The 25,426-nt window shown below is 43.1% G+C and overlaps 1 protein-coding gene across 1 annotated transcript in view; it reads right to left on the bottom strand.

The window, feature by feature from the left end:
* Nucleotides 1-25,426, bottom strand: part of LOC126457902 (ATP-binding cassette sub-family C member 4-like) — a 274,881-nt gene that overhangs the window by 86,116 nt on the left and 163,339 nt on the right. Inside the window, exons 10-14 of the mRNA XM_050094578.1 lie at nt 22,790-22,978; nt 16,405-16,691; nt 6,973-7,156; nt 6,756-6,896; nt 6,575-6,670 (exon numbers count right to left, since the gene is read on the bottom strand). Coding sequence (XP_049950535.1) covers nt 6,575-6,670; nt 6,756-6,896; nt 6,973-7,156; nt 16,405-16,691; nt 22,790-22,978 — 897 coding nt within the window. The remainder of the gene's footprint in view (nt 1-6,574; nt 6,671-6,755; nt 6,897-6,972; nt 7,157-16,404; nt 16,692-22,789; nt 22,979-25,426) is intronic.

Raw genomic sequence — 25,426 nt, 5'->3', positions numbered from 1 at the left:
GACGGCCTAACGGTGTGCGGGACCGTAGCCCAGCTTCATGGAGACGGTTGCGAATGGTCCTCGCCGATACCCCAGGAGCAACAGTGTCCCTAATTTGCTGGGAAGTGGCGGTGCGGTCCCCTACGGCACTGCGTAGGATCCTAGGGTCTTGGCGTGCATCCGTGCGTCGCTGCGGTCCGGTCCCAGGTCGACGGGCACGTGCACCTTTCGCCGACCACTGGCGACAACATCGATGTACTGTAGAGACCTCACGCCCCACGTGTTGAGCAATTCGGCGGTACGTCCACCCGGCCTCCCGCATGCCCACTATACGCCCTCGCTCAAAGTCCGTCAACTGCACATACGGTTCACGTCCACGCTGTCGCGGCATGCTACCAGTGTTAAAGACTGCGATGGAGCTCCGTATGCCACGGCAAACTGACTGACACTGACGGCGGCGGTGCACAAATGCTGCGCAGCTAGCGCCATTTGACGGCCAACACCGCGGTTCCTGGTGTGTCCGCTGTGCCGTGCGTGTGATCATTGCTTGTAAAGCCCTCTCGCAGTGTCCGGAGCAAGTATGATGGGTCTGACACACCGGTGTCAATGTGTTCTTTTTTCCATTTCCAGGAGTGTATTACTCACGAGCCGCTTTGCAGTTGTCATTACAGCAAACAGTACATGTCGTGCTACACTGATTGGTTCCGTGTGTTACAAAATATGCGATACAGTACTTCAGATCTTTTATGATAGCTATCTACCACACCTGGAAAAAGATTTGATGAAACTAAGTTGAAGGGAAGAAGATATTTAACAATATCATCCATGCCGGTTTTGAAATTCAAAACGGAATTTTAATGCTATGAAAGTGAAACATTGCAATAAAACTGGAGTGAAGACTTAAGGTAATTGTCAAGTTTGGTGATAAGTCAGTTTCATTAGAAATTTAAAACATCAGATACTGTACCGTCAACCAGCAACCTACAACGTTTCTGCTGTTCATATAAGAAGGAAATTTAACTGTACGATAAGCATGGTCTTACTCCCATCACGAAATTGAGTATCGTTCGAAAATTATTGCTAGATTCCTACAGAATAAGAGACATTAGACTTTAACTTCCAGTCGAAGGCTGGGCCATCAGAGATGGGGTACAAGCTCGAATTGCGGCAGAGTAGGTAAGGAAATGAGTTGAGAATTTTTGTAAAAGAAACCACTATGGCAGGCAATACTTCCAGAAAACTGTTTTTAAAATTGATACAAAGCACACACTTCCACAGACGCTATGAGCAACTGTAACTTCCTGAGTGCATGCAGCGAGTGTATCTGAGGTGGTTGCAGATGCATCGGTCAAAACTAAAAGTGACAGTGTGGCACGGCTAATGTGTAACTTTCCTCGTCTGGCCACTGATCGTTTAAAGATTCTACAAAGATTTCAACAGCCCAAAACCTTAATCTAACTTAGCATCTCATTCCATCTAATCACAGCAGAATGAGATAAGGGATAATGTTGATCCTAGCCTTGTCGTTAGTGCATGTGCAAATTTCTTGTAGCCAGTAGTTCGTATTCAGTAAAACAGTAACTTGCGAGGATTACTCTGTCAGCTTCAAAGGAACTGTTTGGTGGTAAATACGCAGAACCTAAAACGTGTTACCACAGTCGTTTCTGTTCTGATTCATTTTCGTTTCGCTACGGTCGCAGGTTCGAATCCTGCCTCGGGCATAGGTGTGTGTGATGTCCTTAGGTTGGTTAGGTTTAAGTAGTTCTAAGTTCTAGGGGACTGATGACCTCAGCAGTTAAGTCCCATATTGCTCAGAGCCATTTGAACCATTTTCGTTTTAGGAGACAGGAGAAATGTTTTTACAATAACCTCCAAAGCCTTATTTTTTTCCCCTCCTATATGGTCCTTTCCTGAATCACAAGTTGCAGAACAATGCCTCACTTCTAAATGTAAAGCCATACTGCAGTATGTCGATGCGTGGGCGACCTGGGTGCAAGAAAAAATACGTTCGCCAAACAAGGTGCCCAGGCGAGCCTCTCCAAAAGCCGCTGTAGATGTGTAGTTACCTACGCTTGTTTGGCCTGTACAATCAACAACAATGCACTATTGATGACCATGATCTCTGTCTGAGGACCGGAAAAATTACGACCCGAAAGGAAAAAGAGGTTTCCAGATTCTGGGAAAGGCATCTACAAAGAGAGCATTATTGTGGAATGCTTCTAGAGAAAGCATTTTTAAGCAAGTGCATGTTTTATGGCTTTTGAGAAGAGGGTAATAACCAAGAGCACCAAGCATTGTTAACAAGTAAACCGATAAGTGAGATGAGGAAAACTGGTTGGCAAATGAAAAGAAAGGAATTTCTGAGGGCGAATTTGCAGAATGCTGGATGTGAGAGGGGACTTACATATGCTCCTACTGGGGTATATTGTGCTGCTGTATTGGATATGCGACACTTCAGTGTCTGCCAGAAGATCGCTTAAGACCCGGCTATTTTCAGGATATTTGCTGTTAGATGCTCCACTTCAGTCCTACTGTGTTGCAGCTACCCACAAAACAGCTGCTGCTGGGTGTGACATGAGCACAACGTTAATGTTAATTTCAGGAGATGGTCGATACCAGCACACCGACCACGTCCTGTGTGGCACTGAGTCAACGAATAAATGTCTACTTGCCAACACTCTGCCCCGAAGTTATAAGCAACAACACACAGGAAGTCGAAAATGAGGCTATCATTAATAAAAGATAAAGTTGACTCTAGATATTAGTATAACATAAAAAGTTGTTACTTGTTTATGTTCAGACACATCAAAAAAATTGGAAATTTGTAGTAAATTCTATGAGACCGAACTAATGAGGTCATCGGTCCCTAAGCTTACACACAACTTAATCTAACGTAAACTAACTTACGCTAAGGACAACACACACACCCATGCTCGAGGGAGGACTCGAACCTCCGACTGGGGCAGCAGCGCGAACTCTGACAACGCGCCTCAGACCGCACCGGCTACCCCGAGCGGCAGACATATCAAATTAAATTATTAAGTGCGTAAAGAGTGAACATCATTTACTTAACTGTTTCTCAAATTAGATATTTTTAATAAAAGCAGTTACGTTAGGCTTTAATTCCGTTTCTGTAGCTGATATATCTTACTCGGTTATTTTGACTGATTTCAAATGACGCAGTTAAGCGTTCTTGTCTTCTAGTGAAACAATTAACTAATTTGAATTAACTTCTGAAGCGGATAACCTAACAAATCGAGCACAACATAAATAGCTACCGTAGCGTATTTTTGCAAAACGTCATTACAACATCTAAAATAATTTTTTAACGAATCGGAAACAAAACACGTAATTTCTTAATTCAGGTCAACTAACGCACGTAATTCAGCAGTGACATACTTCTAGCGAACACGAAACACACAACAACGTGGTCTGAACAGAGACGTTTATCTCTCACTTTGCATATACGTGCTCTGCTGAGTTGCGCACTGTGCCCTTTGCCACTGTGTGGAAGGTCATAGGCAGCTCAATTTCTGTAGACTGTCACATGTACTGCTACGTGCGAAAACAATGAATTTGCAGTAGAATATTCTACACTTTTTACCAAACAGCAATTGGACTAATTATTTATCATGGTTACGAGCTATGGAAAACTACACACACACACACACACACACACACACACACACACACACACACACACACACCAGTTCAATTCCGCGTCCGGCCATCCTGATTTAGGTTTTCCGTGATTTCCCTAAATCGCTCCAGGCAAATGTCGGGATGGTTCCTTTGAAAGGGCACGGCCAACTTCCTTCCCCATCCTTCCCTAATCCGATAAGACCGATGACCTCGCTATTTGGTCTCCTCCCCCAAAACAACCCAACCCAACTCACACACACACTCACACACAAACATACACTCACACACACATTATATCGGTGTAATAAGGTATTAAAGTATCAGCGTCTATGTGACAAACCCGAATGATATTAATTATTATCGACAAGAAACCATATACTTTGTCATTAAACGTTTTAAATTTGTTAGAGTGGTGAAGTACTAAAATGTTCTTTCTTGTTCGGTTTTATTTACATATACTGTAATGGAAATTTTCCCTGCCACAAACTAACAAAGCATATTTCCGATGACATGCAATGTATGTAATGATGATTTTATATGATTTTTAAAGTTAAACGAATTCAGTGTACTCTGTAAATATGTTTAGTCTCATAGGAGAAACCCAATCTGGCAAAATTCGTTAAAACAGAAGCCACAACTGCAAGCGAGTTAGTTGAAGCTGGGATGTGGCAGTGCAAAGACGCTCTGAAGGAACGAGTCATTTTATTTGTGGAAAAGTGATGATTTTGCAGAAAGGACACAGCTTACTTTATGATAATAGACGGAAGCTGTTATGTGGAGACGAGCAGTGTAGTGCTAGTTCATGAAACCAGTTTAGCGTGCAGAGACGAACGGAACTCAAGTTGCCAGCAGATAATCATTGCAGTATTGTTGCAGTAAAATACCGAAATGTAAGAGGAAATCACTACTCATTCGAAATCATCAACGGAGAACAGAAGACAGAAGAAAGTGAACACACAAAGAGACGAGCTTTCAAGGACTGCATATTCAGCATAAGTGAGTCGCAGAATAACAGAACATTTTCTTGATGAGGAACAGAAACATCGAAAATACTGGAAAGTTCCAGGTCTCAATACAAAACGCTAGTATATTTGTGCTAACGGAGCCTTTGTACGAAATAGACACACGACATTATTTTGACTCAGAAAAGAGTAGATGGACTCTGAACTAAAATGGAGGCACGGACTCTGTTGTAAAAGTAACTGTTATAGAACATTTGTATTTCAGAAATGTACTTTGAACTGCTGAACTATATGCCAAATACATGTAACCTAAGTACCAAAGCATATTCAGCACCCAACAGTGAATGATAGTAAAGTGACGCCTCGCCACTCAAATGCATCCTTACGTGGATGTCAGTTGTTGTACCTAAAATTAAAAAAAAAAAATTGTGTCCGCACACCACAGCGGCAGCAACAGTTAATAATATTTTCCTAAATTATTTTTATTTACTAAAAAAAATCATTCAGACGCAGAGTTCTCTAGTAGTCAATTGTTTTGTTGTTTTGTCTTACTGTTTAGCTAACGCTGCACACTTGGCAGTAATGTACTCATGCAACGTTATGTAGTTCGAATGCTGTTAGTAACTGCGCAATTTTCTCTATAAAATTACGTTCATTAGTACTACTTCATGTCAATGTATATTAATGAAACCGAGTGTGACAGACACGATCCCACACAACGCAGTAATAATCTTATGATAAACATGTAATTGTTTCCATTCAGTCTTCAGTTTTACATACAGACTGCGAAACAGCTTCAACAATTCATAACAGTTCATACGCTCGTAATTTTACAGAAAAAATCGACTCTCCTTACATTGTTGCACAACTATTTAGTTAAAAAAGAGAAGTAACTTATCAATCTAAATAGCTGTATAAATATTATTGTCGTTTGTACCTGTTCTGTGTAAGTGTGCGTTTTGTGTATGCACCTACGTCATCTGCCATAGATAAGAGCAGAAGTGAAAGTAGAAACATACAGGTACAGCGAAAGCATTTGCTTAGCACTAAATTGTTCTGGCGAAACAGTAGCAGGTTTTGTGGTGGCATTCTGTGTGTTTGCTACTGACAGTGACAGCAAGCAGTCGTTCAAGCATACCTCAGTAGTATTCAAGAATACGGAAGCAAAACTGCATGGTTATTTAGGTGATCAGTCAAGTAATCAGTCCTTACTTAAAATTTATTAACTGCTTAATAAATTTAAGCATTTTGGCCTATGGCAACATATTACTAACGTCTGGAAGAACTGTTTCATTCTTCGAACAAATGTCTACAGTTGCTAAGAACTGTTTCAATGATTATATACCGTCAGGTTTTGGTATGTCTTTCGTGGCAGTGTATAGTTTTGGTCCAAGAACAGAAATTATTAAAATACTGAAATTAACAATTTCAGCTGATACTTCCGCATTCAAAAACTTTAAATAGCATCTGAAAATAGTATCACGTCAGGCTTCTATGCACAAACGCGTACTGTACACTTAGTGCACAGGACGTCAGTTAGTAGAAATATTCTGATTTCATGATCTTGACAAGGGTGATAGACATTTTCACGGAAAAAGGTGAACCTGATAACAGTCGACTGAGAGGCTGACTCTCTGCAAAACTTGTTTCCTCAGTTGTGAGCCGAGCCCTGGGTGAATGCTCTGTTGCTCATTTAAATGAATCACTAGCACAAAAAAGTAAAGGTCTCGTCGTTCCTGGGCTATCCACAACTGCAAAATGATTATTAACTATACACAAATTAACTAAAATAGTTTACAGAATCGGATACAAACAACAAGACGATCGTACTCTTCACGGAGAAAAAGTTTTACATAACGTAGAGTTGAAATGCACATCTCCAACATATAATCACACATACACGTGCACAGACACACACACACACACACACACACACACACACACACACACACACACACGGTAGAAGTGCAACAGCAGTTAGCAGTACTCACCACTCGTGACAAGTCAGAAACTCGCCGGAGAGCTCCTCCTTTGTAACCCTTTCGTGATCCAATACGCTTTGGCGTCCTACGACTATCCTCCTTTCTCTACAAATGAAACCAGATTTACGGTAGTACAGTCATAACTTACGAAAAGCAAAATGAATTTTAGAATAAATAGATAACTAATTACACGAAACGATTTTCTAGTGCTTCGCAGTCGTGAAATGCCGAGCTCCTGTTTAGACTCTTCCTCAGAATAAGACATCAGTTTTGAGAAGCTGACACCGCTCTTGATGATTTCCTCGAAGGTTCCCTGATGTTCGATCTTCCCCTGCAACGTAAACACCCATTAGAATGAGAGCACAACACCATAAAGTTGTTACAGCTGTCAGAAAAGAACAACACACTTTGTTAAGCACCACGATGTTGTCAGCAGTCTGCAAGTGCTGAAGTTGGTGAGTGACCAGAATCCTCGTCTTGCCACTGAGGTAGGAACTTATGCACTCGTCGAACAAATGTTTTCCTACGTGAGTGTCCACTGCAGACAAAGGATCATCCAGCAGGTAAATGTCCGCCTCACGGTAGACTGCCCTGTTGCAATTAAAACATCATGTACATTTTTATTCCAATAACTAATAGGCGGTCTTGATGACCGCTCATGAATACCTAAGTCATTATTTGTTTCACTGTAGCTCATTAGCACTCTCTTTTAATATGTGACAATATGTGCATAATCAATTAACATACCGAGTGATCAAAAAGTCAGTATAAATTTGAAAACTTAATACATCGCTGAATAATGTAGATAGAGAGGTAAAAATTGACACACATGCTTGGAATGACATGGGGTTTTATTAGAACAAAAAAAAACAAAGTTCACAAAATGTCCAACAGATGGCACTGAACAGCAAAACGTCAGTAACTGCTTCCATGACGGGTGAGAGGTACGCCGATATGTTACAGAATCGCATCATCCCCAGCCTGGCTGATAGACACCTGCTGGAACGTACGATGTTTATGCACGGTGGCGCTCCACCTCATATTGCTAGACGCGTTTGGTGATGATCGTGTGCTCAGCCGCCACTTTCGTCATACTTGGCCTCCCAGGTCCCCAGACCTCAGTCCGTGCGATTATTGGCTTTGGGGTTACCTGAGATCGTAAGTGTATCGTGATCGACCGACATCTCTAGGGATGCTGAAAGACATCTGACGCCAATGCCTCACCATAAATCTGGACATGCTTTACAGTACTGTTCACAACATTATTCCTCGACTATAGCTATTGTTGAGGAATAATGGTGGACATATTGAGCATTTCCTGTAAAGAACATCATCTTCGCTTTGTCTTACTTTGTTATGCTAATTACTGCTATTCTGATCATATGAAGCGCCATCTGTCGGACATTTTTGAACTTTTGCATTTTTTTTGTTCTAATAAAACCCCATGTCATTGCAAGCATGTCTGTCAATTTGTATCTCTCTATCTACTTTATTCCGTGATTTATTCAGTTTTTAAATTTATACTGACTTTTTGATCACCCGGTATTTTGTACGAATTCATAATGTTCAGAGGGAATAACTGGAGTTGCTAAGTATCGTGACGAAGATGGTAGTGGATTGTGATCTCTGAGATTTCCTCGGTGTGATTGATTAACGGTGTAGTTTCGGGTGTTCACTCGAGTTTGCAGTTCCATTTTAACACAATAATTACGACTGTGATTTAGGATTAGCGTCTCTGACTAGCGGTTAAAACATCTTTGGTCACGGGTTTGAACCCAGCCACTGCTAAAACGTTGAATAAAAATCATTAGCAATGGTGGCCAAAGACTTTCGGCATAAGAAGTAACCCTTATTCTGCCAACGGCCTTGCCAAAGATGACATAGGAGGCTGATGGCACTTTCTTGCATTGACGGGGAAACAACCAGTGAAACGTGCGGTAGGAAAGCTAGAAATTCTGGAAGGGAAATGCAAAAGCTCAAACGACATCCAACGGAGATCTGGGAAGTGAAATCGAAAGGAGATAACATTTATGGTCAGACGAATATACGTTAATATCAATCGCAGCAGAAAGTAATATAACGTGAGTAAAATTCGTTATGAATAGGAGGTAGCGCAGACAGTGAGTTACTGTTAACAGGTAAGTGCTAGGTTTGTTCTCATCAGATCGACAGAAAACCGTCATCGACAATAATACTTCATGAGTACATACCGCCGGCCGGAGTGGCCCATCGGTTCTAGGCGCTACAGTCTGGAACCGCGCGACCGCTGCGGTCGCAGGTTCGAATCTTGCCTCGGGCATGGATGTGTATGATGTCCTTAGGTTAGTTAGGTTTAAATAGTTCTATGTTCTAGGGGACTGATGACCTCAAAGTTAAGTCCCATAGTGGTCAGAGCCATTTGACCCACTTTTTTTTAGTACATACCGACGTTGCTAGGAGAAGATTTAGAGACAGAGAAAATATATGCGGATACAGGGCGAGTAATTCAGTATCTAAAGGGAGATGGAAATCTAATAATCATGCGTTTGTACGGGAAGGAGTAGAAGAAAGGGTTGCGGGGAATATGGGCTTGGTAGTAGAGATCAAAGAGGAGGAAGACTAAGTCACATATGCAAGAAGATTCCGTTAGTAATAGCGAATTCTCTGTTCAAGAATCACAAGAGGAGCAGGTATACTTGGTAACAGCCTGAAGAAAGTGGAAGATTCAGCTGGATTACGTCATGGTGAGATTGAGATTTCGGCATCAGATATCGGATTGTAAGGCGTACCCAGGAATAGATAGACTCAGATCACAATTTACTAGTGATGAAGAGTAGGCTGAGGTTTAAGAGATTAGTAATAAAGGATCCGTGTTGGAGAAGGTGGGATATTGAAGTACAAAGGATTAATTAGAACGTTTCAAAAACACTAATGATGTGGATACTACCACAGGAGGCAGTTCAGTTGACGACGGATGGAGGAGGTACATAGAATGTGCAATCACAGATGTTCGAAAGACAAACATACGACAAAGAAAGGTAACTGCGCAGAAACCATGGGTAACAGAAGAAATAATTCAACTGATCGAGGAAATAAGGAAATACAAAAATGTTCAGGTAAAGACAGGAAAACAGGATTATAAATCAATTAGGAACTGCAGAGAAGCCAAGGTCAATTGATAGTTAATTAGTTAGATAGTTACATGTTCCATGGGTCATTTTGCACAGAAGGTCGTAATGACATCGAAGGAGTCATTCTAAATTCACACCTCAAATTCATTTCTACGTATGGTTACATCCTGAACATTTCTGAGTTATTTCTTTCATAACGTAGACAAACGTGAAGAGATAATAAAAATGAACATCGGAAGGACTGGCTTAGCATATGGAAAAGTTAGCACAACCTTCGGTAAAATTAAAGACAAGAGCGGCAACATCAAGAGTGCAACGGGAGCTGCACTGTTAAACGCAGACGTGAAAGCGGAGAGCCAGCCGGTGTGGCCGAGCGGTTCTAGACGCTATAGTCAGGAACCGCGCGACCGCTACGGTCGCAGGTTCGAATCCTGCCTCGGGCATGGATGTGTGTGATGTCCTTGGGTTAGTTAAGTTTAAGTAGTTCTAAGTTCTAGGGGACTGATGATCTCAGATGTTAAGTCCCATAGTGCTCAGAGCCATTTGAACCATTTGAAAGCGGAGAGGTTGAAAGATGGAATCGGCGACCTCTATTAGGGAAAGGCTTCCTCTGAAGTAGTGATAGAAGAAGAAGTTGGAGTCGATATGAAATAGACAGGGTCTACAGTGTTAGGGTCATAATTTCAACGAGCCTTGGCAGTCTTGAGGTTAAATAATGCAAAAGGGATGGACAACACTCCATCGGAATTTCTTAAACATTGGAGGGAATGGAAACCGAACTACTTTTCGCGCTGCTGTGTAGAACAGGCTCGTCCAAACTGTGCCCCTGGGGCGCTAGTGCCCGCGATCGCCAGCGGCCAGCGCCCCGGGCGAATTCCTATGTTGCTGCAGTGGCCGAGCCGTGCCGCTTAGCTGGCCGTGTGGACCGCCCGCCGCGCGTCTCGACCTTATACCATTATAAGACACAACCAAGGGTTTGGATATTTTTCTAGCCGTGGGAAACGTGTTAGAGTCAATGGGTTTAAAAAAGGAACGCCTGACCAGTGTAACAACGGATGGGGCCCCTGCGCTACGAGCGATACGCACTGGATTCCTGGGTTACGTCAGGTCAAAAATCGCTGAAGTCGGCTGTTCCTTATTCGCGGCAGTCCATTGTCTGATATACCAGGAGGCACTTTGTGCGAAGATTGTCAACATAAAAAATGTTATGGACACAGTTCTTCGAACGGTTAAATATCTTAGATCGCATGGACTCACACATCTCCAATTTAAAGAATTTTTGGCTGATATCGAAGCGGAGTACCCGGAAATCCCCTACCACACCGAAGTAAGATGGCTGAACAGAGGAAAGGTGCTTCATCGGTTTGTCTCCTTGAGCGGTAAAATGAAAGGACGTCCAGAAAAATTACTTTGTGATCCTAAGTGGGTGGCGAATTTGTCTTTTTTGAGTGACCTTACTGGTCATTTACATACTTGATGGTCATTTACATACTTGAACATTTCACTCCAAGGCGAAAATCACTCTGTTGCTGATTTAGTGCAGACGATTCAAGCATTTAAAAAAAAAAAAAAAAAAAAAAAAAACCAACTTATTTTGTGGGGAAAACGATTGCGCGAGAAGAATTGTGGACACTTTCCCGCACGAGACAGTGTTAAAAAAGATGTGGATTTTTCACATTATGTTCAAATAATTTGCGAATTACAAGAACAGTTTGAAAGCAGATTTTTGGAGCTAAGTGAGCTTCAACCGGCCTTAGATATATTTGTTCGCCCATTTTCCCTTCGGGCAGAGGACGTCTCACAAGGGCTTCAACTACAGCTGATAGACCTGCACTGCGATATCCGCCTGAAGAACCGCTTTCTTATGTGTAAAACTTTGGATGACTTTTACAGACGTCTTTCACGAGCGAAATATTCTCTTTTGCACAAACACGCGGCCAAATTTCTCTCAATGTTTAGTTCTACGTATATTTATGAGCGCTTTTTCTCTCTTTTAAAGCTTGCTAAAACCGTTCATTACTTGGCGATAAAAATTTGACTAATTCTTAGAGGTTAGCAATCTCTCGGAATATTCTACCAAACCTAGACAAAATCGTTTCCTCGAAAAAGAAAAACGTGTAAAATGTTAATTGTTTTCTTTAACAATATTGACTGTAAGAATTAAAGAGCTGTATAGCCTTAATTCTATTTTTAATAAGTTTTCAAACTTGGTCAGTTAAAATTATTTCGTACAAAACAGCAAACTAAGGATGTGATTTCTAAACACTTAAAAGGGATACAGAAAGCTTTAGCACGACGTATAACAAAAAATATTTACTTGTAACTACTAACAGTAAGAATGAGACTCTATATCCCTTACATAAAACTGTTTCTAAAATAGAATATTTTGTTTACGTTGGATCTGACTGCGGGACAGTCCAGCGCAGAGCAGTGCTGCGCGGTCTCACTCGCTCTGCAGCTCTCTCTCTCTCTCTCTCTCGCTCTCTCTCTCTCTCTCTCGCTCCTATGGCGACACTAGCGACACACGGTCACGGACGGGGCGCTGAACTACACTGCCAAATGCCCGCGAAGCGCGGGCGCGTCCGCCGGGCGCCATTCTTGGATGAGCCTGGTGTAGAATTAAGGAGAGTGGCGACATTACACCTTGTGGAAAAATGTCGTCCACACAATTCCGGAGATAGCAGGGGCAGATAAGCGCGAGAATTATCGTACAATCACCTTAGCTGCCCATGCATTGAAGTTACTGACAAGAATAATATAAAGAATATTGGAAAAGAAAATTGAGGATCTGTCAAACGAAAATAAGTTTGGCTTTACGAAAGGTAAAGGAAACAGAGAGGCAGTTACGAAGTGGTGACTGATAATGGAAGTACGACTGAAGAAAAATCGAGGCACCATCATAGGAGTTGTGGACCTGGAAAAAGCTTTCGCCACTGTAATCCATATAGCCGCGAAACCATGCTTGTTTCAGCGTACTCTGCGTCCCTTCGGAGGTTTTTAAACGTTAGTAGAAATCACCCTGTAGTAGCAGCAGCAGTGTCTTTTCCGCCAGCAACTAGGTTGTCCGTATCGGGGAGTATTTCACACATATGTAATGCATTTTTCTCTAACATTGTTGAGAAGATGAATGGCCACAGTGTTCACGGTCGTGGCCGTATTCCACCCTAGACTGTTGGGAAAATAAGAATTAATTGATATATCGAAATCTTTACCAGAAAATATCGATTTAAAGAAGCGATATATTTTCCGCGATAAATCGATATATACATTCCGAAATGACAATACTGAGGACCGATATTTTTATTTTATATTACTTTTTTTGCAATTTTCTGTAAATATTTGAAACTGTTCTTTTGAAATTGTAGTAGAAAATAGTTTTACTTTCACGGTGTGAAGGAGTCTTATTACTTTTTGAGCTTTCATCGCAGTCATTCATTCTCCTTATGTGAAGCAAACACGGGTGACACAAATAAGTTGTCCGATTGCACTGGCCGGTGGCGGTGCGAATGGAATAGCAAGATTCCCGATGTGAAGAAATAGCACACTCGCTGCGTTAAAGAAGACAATCTTTAACGCAACTAGTATGCTATTTCTTCACATCAGGCTTCTTCAAAAATAGTCGCTTAAAAAGGTGAACAAAAATCTAAATGACTAGATTGGTCTTTGCGGTGGGCGGAGACGGATGATGGGAAATGCTGATGTAATCGGCGCTCGGCGCTGCTAACAGAAACGCAACGTTTAATTTCACCACACAATTTTGACACAGCTACTGCTAGATCGCTGGTGTTGGCAGAAATGAAAGAACAGGGAAGTCGACACGAACTGCGCCGAACAAATGCGATACGTGGCGAAAGCGACCGACGGACGCCTTTTATTGTGGCACTGACACGCAGGTAGCATTGTTAGCAAAGTGGCTATCGCCAAGCGTGAACGTGCATCGTTTTCTTTTCGATTCTTGCTCTATGGGGGGTAGCCAGGCTACTAGCTTGTTAGTGTACAAGTATCTAATAATAGATCAGTCCTTAAATACACAGCTCTAAAACCGGCATTAGATCGGTACGTGGATATTTTCTCCGTCATATATCGATACCTCACAATATATCGTGGGGCTGTATTAATAATACCGATATATCGCATTCCCGACATTTTTAAAAATATCAACAGTCCTACACCATCCGTCAGCGTTGTACTGTGGTCTACCCCAACAACGCTACGTTGTCGCTCCCTTCCAGAGTTACACCCTTGCTTAGAAATACCAGCCTTGAATGACCCACAGTGGCTGGAGATATTTGTCAACTTTCTAGGTGCATATTTTGTAGCGCTGTGCTAATTCTTATGCAAACATAAATTATGTATGATTGATAGTCTCTGGAATACGTTAACCTCAGTATTTTGCTGCAATGCCATAAATTTACCATGGCATCATTTCCTCTAACATCATCCTCCTCATCCTCATTTTAACTATAAACTCGAAATACGTGTGACATATTCGCAGTTGCAAATATGGACAACCATCAGCTGAGTAACGGCATGACGACAGTGAAAATTTGTGCTGGGCCGCGACTTGGACCAGGAATTCTCGCTTATTGCGAGCTGTTGCCTTACCGTTGGACTACCCGACAACGACTCACAGCCAGACTTCAACTTCCTCATGTCGTCAATCAGCCGACACCGAGCAAGCAACTTTTAATTAAAATGTTTCCCCTGTACAGAAATACATATAATGAATGTACGAGTGCAGGTTGTAGACACATGGTTCACGGCATGTGGAATTCTAGGCCGGAATGTGAGTCGTGCTCGAATAGCCTAATAGTAAGGCAACCGCTCGCGTTAAGTAGGAAATCCGGGTTCGAGTGCAAGTCCGGCACAAATTTTTGCTGTCGACATTCCACCACACAGCTGAGGTTTGTCCATATCCGCAACTTCGAGTACATTACATGTATTTCGTAACGGCTGAAATCGCTACAGTCCGAAGAAAAATTGTATCGTATTTCTGGACAAACACTGTTACGACTTCCTTGCACACGGTGTGGTTCTTTAGAGGAACGAGAAACAGTCGCCGTTCATGAACAGAGAATTCAAATATTAATTTATTCTACTTCTAATATAAAGTAGCAAAATTAATACATAACTTTGTTCCTGTATTTGCAGCGTCAGTTGCTAACAGCAGATTTTAATGTAGAAATGCATAGAGATACGAAAGACATAAATGTATCACTCTTCAGTACATATCTATTCAGAGGCCTGGCCACTATGACGTTCTGTAAATGTTATTTAACTGGCAAACACACAAAATGGGTTCAGTGCATGAATGTTCGAACATAAGTAAACCCATAGCTGGAGCTCTGGAGAGGGGATGCTAGGATCTCACTGACATTGGCGTAATCGCTCGTAGCAGCGCCCTCGAGCAGCGGCGGCGGCTATAGGAAACGTGGCGGTGTAATGTGGCGCACGTGTTTGAAAGAGCGGCCAGTGGGATAGCGGTCGGTACCGCAAACACAGACACTTCAGTATCGCTTAAACTATGAGCCACACGATCTAGTAATGTACTCCTGGTTTAGGAATAACGTATGTATCGCATTGTGGTATTTAGTTAAAATTTAAAGAGCGTCTGGAAATAGTGGACCTCAGAATTTTTTGTTATATCGTCATTAATTTTGCGGAATAAGTTATGGCGTCGTTATTTCTGTGGAACAGTTTCGTTTTTTAACACACTCAGTATGACTTAACACACATGCCAGTGATGTAGGGATGGCTTATGAATGATAAATACGAGTAATTCAGACTGGTCGGTTCTTTTCAGAAAATTCTGCATTGTGATTGGCAGAAATCATCATGGCGTCAACGTGACACCAGAGAATGCAACGTGACGTAATGGAACGTTGACGTGACGTCGAGAGCAATGGGACGAGACTCGTTTCACTGGGAAAATATGTAATATTGTAGAAAAGATGGAAAAATACTGAAAAATTATAAAAGTGATGGAAAATATGGAAAAATTAGAAAATTTTTGAAAAATGATATACTTACATATCTGCCTGAATGTCGTCTCTACTGCTGCACCAAATGAGGAAAATCGTGTAATATTAAATTAAATTTCATATTAACAATTACGCACACCCTAGACCTTAACGTAATTACAACTAAATTAATTTGTTTTTAACAAGAACCCACATCCTGATCCTCTCCCTATTGTGCACAGCTCCAGAAGGAAGCCACCCACTCTAGTGTGCTAATTATCATAGTAGAAATGGGAGGGTGTGCTTGAATCTTAGATGGTCCAGGGGAGGGGAGAGAGAATTGGGAGGGGTGGGGATGATATTGATCTATTGCCCGTGATTTGTCGGGGCTAGACGGTAAGGGATGACCTTGAGTATAACTAGCATAAGTGTGGAAAGTGACACCAGAAGGCCTTACTGTGGTCTCCCATTAGATAACTACTCACATTTCCCCATAAATAGTGGCAAGTTGTCAGAAATATTGTTCTTATTACACAGTAACCAACACACACGTCTTATTTTGCTATTCGAATTTTCATGAAGAGTACCGGTACGCTGCAAACAGCTAACGTATTAGCTATTCATTCACATATTTTCTACATGTTATCGGCACTGATAACTGCATAGCAAAAAATTGTGTGAATTGAAACTATTGTTCAAGTGGCACAACTTATCGCAAACATCCTTAATTCTGGCGTTGTCTTCATTATCTATTTAGTGGTTGAGGTACCTGGCGAGGCTGACCCTGGCCCTCTGTCCGCCGCTGAGGGTGATGCCCTTCTCGCCCACCAGCGTCTGGTCGCCGTACGGCAGCAGCTCAAAGTCCTTGGACAGGGCGCACGCCTCCACCACGCGCTGGTACTTCTTCCGGTCGTACGGCTGTCCGAACAGGATGTTCTGCCGCACGCTGCCCACGAATACCCACGGCTCCTGGCTGGCGTACGACACCTTCCCTCCAATCTTTAGGTCTCCAGATGTTGGCGTCAGCTCATTTATGAGCGCATACAGGAGAGAGCTCTGAAAATATTAAAACTTTGATATGCGAGAAGAATGTTATTCGCTAATTTGGCAGTAAATGTTATAGTCACCTTTCAGAAAAAGTGTACAATCTTTTCGATTCTATTACCTATTTCATATTAATGTGAGAAATAATTACACTAGGATGGCTCCAATCACCATAAAGTTATACGCATCCATGAGCATTTCGGGAGAAAGACAAGCTATTCCAGGGAAAGAAAGTAGAGTTTGAAGGGAATCCAGCCAAAGTGCCCCTATAATGATATGAAAAAATTGAAGACTATGCTGATCATCACTATATGGTGAGCAGCACAACTGCAACAGTCTTACAAATAACGCGAAATGTTGTCATTCAGGACTCCGATGATTTTAACGGGAATACGTCATTACTCCTTTGAAAAGAAAACACGTAGTTCAAAAACTGTTTTTCAAGGCAGCTGCCTAGATCATAATCAATTCCGGTCATGTTACATGGGTATAGAAAAGATATTACAATCACCATCGCATTTAATTTGCCCAGTTGTTGATAGTTAGACCCTACAGTCATAGCCGAAATCTGCCTACAGACGTCGTCTAGCGAAAGCATCCATTCATGTGACGCAAGGATATCGTCGTATTCTGAGCACGTAACCCTGAGACACCATCGCTATACATCTGTGGGTGGACTGCAGTGTCAAAACAGGCATAGAAATTGCAATTGCGACTGGGAATAAAGTTTCTATGCAACAGCAAACAATCTCTGGTGCTCTGCCATTCTAAGGCATGTATATACGAGGGTCGGTCAAAAAGTAATGCCTCCCATTTTTTTTCTACTTAAAGAAATTAAGTTAAGTGAAAAATTTGAATTTGGCGCCATTCCTCAAACCTTCTTCTGCAATCGACTGCAGTAGTAACTTTCTGTGTCAACAGGTGGCAGCACAGCAGAAGTTTGTAAGATGGCCGACATCGATGTTCGTTTGAGACAGCGTTGTGTGATTGAATTCTTGAATGCAGAAGGTGAAACGGCCATACGCATTCATGAAAGACTGAAGAAGGTGTATGGTGTTGTGACAGTGGATGTCAGCACTGTTAGACGATGGGTTCGTCGTTGTAAGGAAGCTGAAGGGCAAACACCGTTGACTGACGAAAAGCGGAGCGGCAGGCCGGTGAGTGCAGTGACTCCACACAACATTCAGCAAGTTGATGACATCATTCGTGGTGACCGTCGGGTTACTGCAGATGAAGTGTGTCGCATTATTTCTCTTAGTAAAGGCAGTGTGATCACGATTATTAAACAATTGGGGTACTCAAAAGTTTGTGCAGGGTGGGTTCCAAGAATGTTAACCGATCAGAATAAAGAGGCAAGGAAAACAATTGCCTCCCAACACTTGCAGCGCTTCCGTTTGGAGGGAGATGAGTTTCTGAAAAAAATTGTGACCGGGGACGAAACATGGGTGCATTTTTTTGAACCCGAATCAAAGAGGCAGTCAATGGAGTGGCGTCACACAAGCTCGCCGAGGAAGAAAAACTTCAAAACTGTGCGATCGGCAGGGAAAGTTATGGCAACAGTTTTCTGGGATACAGAGGGTGTGATTCTGGTTGATTTTTTGGAGCAGGGATGCACAATAAATTCTGTTCAATACGTCACAACCCTCAACAAACTTAAAGCACGTCTTCAGCGAGTTCGCCCAACAAAATCAATGGCAGATGTTCTTCTTTTGCATGACAATGCAAGACCACACACCAGTCGTCACACCTCTGACGAGATTGTCAAAATTGGATGGGAAGTTTTGCCTCATCCCCCATACAGCCCTGACCTGGCACCATCAGACTTCCATCTGTTCGGGCCACTAAAAGAAGCTCATCGTGGGATTCATTTTGAAGATGAGGAGGCCGTCAAAACATCCGTGCGTCAATGGCTTAGGAAGCAGAGCTGTGATTTTTACCGTGCTGGGATAGATGCCCTTGTTCAAAGATGGACCAAAACTGTAGAGATGGGCGGAGATTACATTGAAAAATGACAAAATGATCCTCAATGTTGTGGTTTTCAACCTATGTAATTGCATTTAAATTTCCTGACAATTAAACGTAGAAAAAAAAATAGGAGGCATTACTTTTTGACTGACCCTCGTAGTTTCTTTTATGTTTTCTTGGTGGTGGAGTTTGCTTTAAGGCGCAAAACAACTGAAGTCCTATGCGCCCATGTCATAAACTTAGAACACTAATAAATAAAACAAGTTATAAGCGGCCATACGCTAAGCCCAATCGATGGAAGGAAAGAGAGCTAGTAAGCTAATAACAAGAAATCCACAAAATACGCTGTAGGGACAGCGGAGGTTCCTAACCAAAGATTAAATGTCCTTCGCCATATTGCTACGATCGGTAAAAAGTAAAACGCGATCGATAAACGCGCGTCGTCCGCTAAAACGGCCTATAATTTAGGCGACAAACATATACTGGAAGGTAAGTGAAAAGGAGATTGGGTCACGAAATGGCGAACTGTCAAAGATTGATGGCAATGAGCACAAAGAGGTGGGGGATCACCACTTAACAAATGACAATGGCTAAAAAGACAGTGACCAATAAGCAAACTATCTGAAACGGTCTCGTCGCCACGAGAGAGTCGACAGGTCGATCAAGCTTTTGGGAGAGGTTTCATTCCCCGGAGCTTGTACATGTCTCAAGCCCAGCGATGCTCAAGTAGTTCGTCCTATTGCTACCTTCTTCAGTAGGGATTTCGGCAGCCGCTTCATCGATCACACTGTAAGTTCTCATTTACCAAAATGAATGAGTGTCCTACTGTATCAGCAGTGAGTCGTACATACGATTCTAGGAGCACTGTGTGTGAATCACAGATCAGTGATAAAACTGCTCTCGAAGATGTGTAGCTCCGTATGTCTAACAAGTATGAAAATCGCCCACAGCAGACCAGTGTTGTCATAACAGTTTATTGGGGTGACGTTACATGGATTATAATGAATTCTCTATTCCTGCAAGGTTAGCGAACGTAGCTAGTCATTGAAACTTCCTGGCAAATTCAAACTGCGTGCTGGACCGAGACTCGAACTCGGGACCTTTGCCTTTCGCGGACAAGTGCTCTATCGACTTAGCTACCCATGCATGGCTTAGGACCCGTCCTCACAGCTTCAATTCCGCCAGTACCTCGTCTCCTACCTTCCAAGCTCTGAGGGGCCATCGTGAATCGTGCTTGGGTAGCCCAGTCGGTAGAACACTAGCCGGCTAAAGGCAAAGGTCCCAACTTCGAGTCTCGGTCCGGCGCACAGTTTTAATCTGACAGGAATTTTCATATCAGCGCACACTCCGCTGCAGAGTGAAAATTTCATTCTATAGCTAGTCATTCTTTATTTAACGTCTGTTGTAGAGACGAAATGTTTTCATCCGCAGTCAGTAAATTTATCTCAAGAAGAACAGATTGGTACTAGTTGCTAGTCGGTAATTGAGGAATATACTCGTATCTCGCTGGTTGCTGCAGACAGCGGTCCTGCTGGGGTGCCTTCATTCTTGGGGACCCGTTACTCATGGAAAGTGTGGTAGAGGATTTGGGTGGAGGGGAGTTTGGCTGGGAGATCTGCTTACAATCATGATTTTCTTTGTTAAGTAATATATAAGAACACCAGAACGGACTTGAAAATTAATCCTTCGCAATCAATTCAAATTCACGAATAGTAATTTCAGGTATCTGATGATTCAAGTGATCAAAAAAATATGCCGCCCCATCAGAACTACAACAATCATATCCCGCAGTGAACAGTTATAATATGCTGCACAATTTATGGTAAAATACATCCTTACATTATACATCGAAGAGCGAAAGAAACTGGCACACCTGCCTAATATTGTGTAGAGCCCCGCGAGCACGCAGAAGTGCTACAGCACGACGTGGCATCGACTCGACTAATGTCTGAACTAGTGCTGGAGGGAACTGACAACATGAATCCTGCAGGGTTGTCCATAAATCCGTAAGAGTACGAGGGGGTGGAGATCTCTTCTGAACAGCACACTGCAAGGGATTCTAGATGTGAGTAATAATGTTCATGTCTGGGGAGTTTGGTGCCCTGCGGAAGTGTTTAAACACGAAGAATGTTCCTGGAGCCACTCTGTAGCAATTCTGGACGTGTAGAATGTCGCATTGTACTGCTGGAATTGCCCAAGTACGTCGGAATATACGAGTACAATGGACACGAATGGATGCAGGTAATCAGACGGGACACTTACATACGTTTCACCTGTCAGAGTCGTATCTAGACGTATCACGAGTCCTGTATCACTCCATCTGCACTTGCTATGCACCATTATAGAGCCTCCACCAGCTTCAACAGTCTCGTACTAACATGCAGCGTTCATGGATTCATGTAGTTGTCTCCATACCCGTACACGTCCATCCGCTCGATTTAATTCAAAACGAGACAAGCCCTACCAGGCAACGTGTTTCCAATGATCACCCGTCCAATGTCGGTGCTGATGGGCCCAGGCGGGGCGGAAAACTGTGTGTCGTGCAATCATCAAGGGTACACGAACGGGCCTTCGGCTCCGAAAGCTCATATCGATGATGTTTCGTTGAATGTTTGGCACTTTGACACTTGTTGATAGCGCAGCATTGAAATGTATGGCAATCAATTCTGTCACGTTAAACGATTATTTCAATCATGCTTGGTCCTGTAATTGCAGAATTTTTTTCCAGCCGCAGCGATGTCGGAGATTTGATGCGTTACCGGGTTCCTGATATTCACGGTAGTCTCATGAAATGGTCGTACGGGAAAATCCCCACTTCATCGCTACCTCGGAGATAGTATGTCCCATCGCTCATGCGCCGTGTCTAGCAACACATTCAAACTCACTTAATCTCGATAACCTACCACTGTAGCAGCAGTAACCGATGTAACATCTGCGCCAGACGCTTGTCTTGTATAGGCGTCGTCGGCCGCAGGGCTGCCTTCTGCATATCTCTGTATTTGAATATTCATGCCTATTTCCGTTTCATCGGTGCTTCGCTTTATACGCATAACCTTTACCTATGATGTTCGGTCTATTAAGGTCCTGTCGTTCCCTCCAAATCAACCAAAATGCAAGTGAGCACGTTACAGTGCCATAACCAATTTCTCCACCACTACTCCTCACTGACTATGAGCTGCTGCCTTTTCCTGGAGACCGACAAGAAGACACTTCACCTACTCTAGCTGGACGATGTCTGCATTACAGCTGGGCACGTTCCGCACTGACCGTTACAGTATACTGATGCTGTTTTCTCGCGGCTCATGGTTCCATCGTACTGCCTTCTCCGAAGTTTTCTTGCTGGTGGCCGTCCACTAAAGACCTACATAGGATGACTGAGTCCACCCCCTTGCAGCCAGCCACAGCAGTGCAACAGAAGTCTTCCCTGTGCACCAGCAAGGCCCCACATCTAGTCTGGCACTGCCCACAGAGGCCTACGGCGCCACCAGAAGACGATGTAGCCACCCCTCCTGCTTCCTGCTGACTCCCGCTTTTACTGGCGACTAATTCCTGTGGCGACTCCTGGAACCAGCCACACTGATGCATACAAGTGTGCTCAGAGCGCCATCCAAGGCTGTCAGCGCCACCACACAACTTGTCAGCTACTGCCCCCTGTGGCCTCTGGCGCAGAGCGAAGTCGATATCGCCACTTCTCTCGGTACTGCAGACTGCCTCCCACTCTGTCGGACTCCCAGAGCAAACCTCCCCATGACACTACCTTGCGAACTTCTTGCTACGCTCGCCATCTGGCAAGACTTGTGCGCCAAAGCCGTGGTGGCGGACCAAGAGACCAGGGAGGAAGAATCCTGCCACGAAATTTCAGTTTCACCGCAAAGGAGATTCCTCACTCAGGTTTGAAATCTGTGTTACAGCCTGAACACTGATTTTTCATTAAATTTCATACAAGTGGGAACAAGAGACAGAGAGAGAAACATGGCTCAAGAGGTGATAAGTATGAGAGGAAAAGTTTCAGATATAACCTCGAAAAATAGAGCTGTCACCATGGGTCTTGAAGATGTTTTGAACGTCTACACAAATTTAGTCTTCACGGAGATATAAATCGATATGTATTCTACTTCTGAAACTTATCGAGTTAAATAACTCACCTTTCCGCATCCAACAGGCCCGACAACAGCACAGAGACTGCCGTGTGCAATACTGAGGCTGACGTTGACCAGGGTAGGGTGGGCGCCGTCCCACGAGGCCGACACGTGCTGCAAGGAGACAACCACCTCCCCCACTGTGGCTCTCCTGTTGCTGTCGTCAGCAGGTGCCTCTGGCTTTAGTAGAAAGTCCTGTTGGCAGCGCCGGCGAGGGGAATTAGTGGGGAAACGTGAGTTAGGACTGGACTCTCATTCGGGAGGACGATGGTTCAATCCCGCGTCCGGCCATCCTGATTTAGGTTTTCCGTGATTTCCCTAAATCGCTCCAGGAAAATGCCGGGATGGTTCCTTTGAAAGGGCACGGCCGACATCCTTCCCTATCCTTCCCAAATCCGATGAGACCGATGACGTCGCTGTTTGGTCTCCTTCCCCAAACAACCCAACCCCCAACCCGTGAGTTAGGTCGCAATCGTGATAACGCAAGTGTTTCACTGCTGTTAACAAATTGGCTACCAAATTAGGACTACTTGGTAAATGACGGGTAACATCTTCTCCATACTTACATACTTACTTGTACTAGGTTGACCACACAAACTACAGTCGGTCTTTGGCCACGGCTATCAGCCTTCTCCATCTTCTACAGTAAATCTATTTTCTCCAGCCATTCCCATCGTACTCATATCCTCTTCAATCCTTTCGATCAAGACATTCAAGGTCTGTCCCTTGGCCTGTTACCCCTGACATCTTCTTCCACCACCTGTCACAATGACACAATGTCCAGCAGTTTGTACAACTTCTACAGTTCATGTTTCTTCGATTTTCTCCAGCCGTCTCCAGCCTTCCCTAGTCCAGAAACCTGTCGCAGAACAGCATTATCAAGTTAGGATTTTTCTTTCTACCTTTTCGGTCAAAGTCCAGGTCTTTGCTCCGTATCGGATCATGCTTTACGCTACAGTCTTGGAGATCTTAATCTTCGTGGATCTCAATAGAAGCCGGTACTTGAGCATCTTTCCGATTGCAAACTTTAATCTGTTTTCTGCCTGAATTCTTGTCATTATTTTCTGGTCTACCTGATTCCTTCCACCGAGTGCTGCCCCTAGAAATTTGAACTCTTTTCGCTTTCAAAGATTTTAGATCTGACATCCTTCTCCCAGTTCATTATGAGGTATTTGGTCTTATCCATATCCATCTTCGAGCCTGCTCTCATTGGCTCTTACATTAACACTCATCCCAAGTGAACCAGATCTTGATCTTTCTGTGCCATTAAAACTGTGTCATCCACACAGGCCAGGGTGTTGATCCTTCCATCCAGCTTAATTGCTGTCTCTAGTCTTCTTTATTTTTCTTGGCATATTGTTTGCTGGTTGACAGTGTCATATGCTATTTGGAAGTCCACAAAAATACAGTGAACATCTCTGTGAAATTCCTTTCTGTTTGGTAATACTTGCCTTCTTCTATGCAGTTGATCTGCGGCTGACTTCCCGTTTCTAAAAGTTGCTTGCTGGAATGTAAGTACCTCCTTGACGTATGACGTTAGCCGCTTCAGCAACAGCGTGCTCAGAATCTGTTCAGGATAAGCTGTACATAGTAAGGCAAGTCCTCTATAGTTGCTGCATCTCATTGGATCTCTTTTCTTAAGTACCGTGTAGATGACAGACTGCTTCCATTCTGCCAGAATTCTTTCTATCCTCTAAATTAAACGCATCAGACAGTGGACTCCTGTAGGACATTTCGTCCCTCTTTCAGCATCTCTTCAAGTATTCCATCTATTCCTGGTGCCTTTCTTTTCTCCAGCATTTTTATGACTTTCCCTACCTCTTCCATTCTTGGCAATTCATCCTCCAATGTTGGTACCATCACTCTGTTTTCTCTGAACAGTTCTTCTTTTTCGACTGTCGTCGTAGTATCGTTGATGGTTTTGTCCATACTTAGGAGTTTTCGAAATAGTTTTTCGATTCCTCCGTAACTTTCGTCTCATTAGTTATCATGTGTCCTGCTTGATCTTTGATCGCGTCAGTTCTTGCGTTATATCGTTTATTAAAGAACCTGACTGTTTTGTAAAAGTCTCTTGTATTACCTGCAGTTTACCGTTGTATCCTCTACTGTCATTGTCGTCTTGCTAACGAGCTTTTCTGCTCGGAGGACCTTTTCGACAAGCTGCTTCGATGTATCCCAACATTGTTCTTTCACCGTTTCTGTTTGTCAGCCATAGCACTTCGGCTGCTTTTCTCTTGTTGGCTGCACCTCTACACCAATCATTAAATCATCCTTTAATCCTCCTCCTTCTCTCCAATGGTTTCATTATCTCGTCTACAGCCTGTCTGGTACTAATTATGAGCTTGGAAGATAACAGAATGTGATCTCTTTCGTTCTGAATGTTTTTGTCGGGTGACTTCCAGGTTACCTCATGAGTTCTGTCGCAAGGAAAATAGCTACTCATAATCTTCTTCCATATGGTATTAGTGATTAAAACGAAATAAAATGCCTGTGCTATGGCTAGATATGAAAATGATAAAACAGCAGTAAAAAGAGAATCAGCTACAAGCACAATACTGCTGGTTCTGACAGTAAACACAAAATCAACTGCATCCTAAAACATGGGCAATACGCATACAGAATTGGAAGACACAGTTATTAGAC

This window comes from Schistocerca serialis, chromosome 2 (genome assembly GCF_023864345.2).
Source record: "Schistocerca serialis cubense isolate TAMUIC-IGC-003099 chromosome 2, iqSchSeri2.2, whole genome shotgun sequence".
Taxonomy (NCBI): domain Eukaryota; kingdom Metazoa; phylum Arthropoda; class Insecta; order Orthoptera; family Acrididae; genus Schistocerca; species Schistocerca serialis.
Note: the sequence above shows the minus strand (reverse complement) of the source record. Positions and strands in the feature narration are given on the sequence as shown.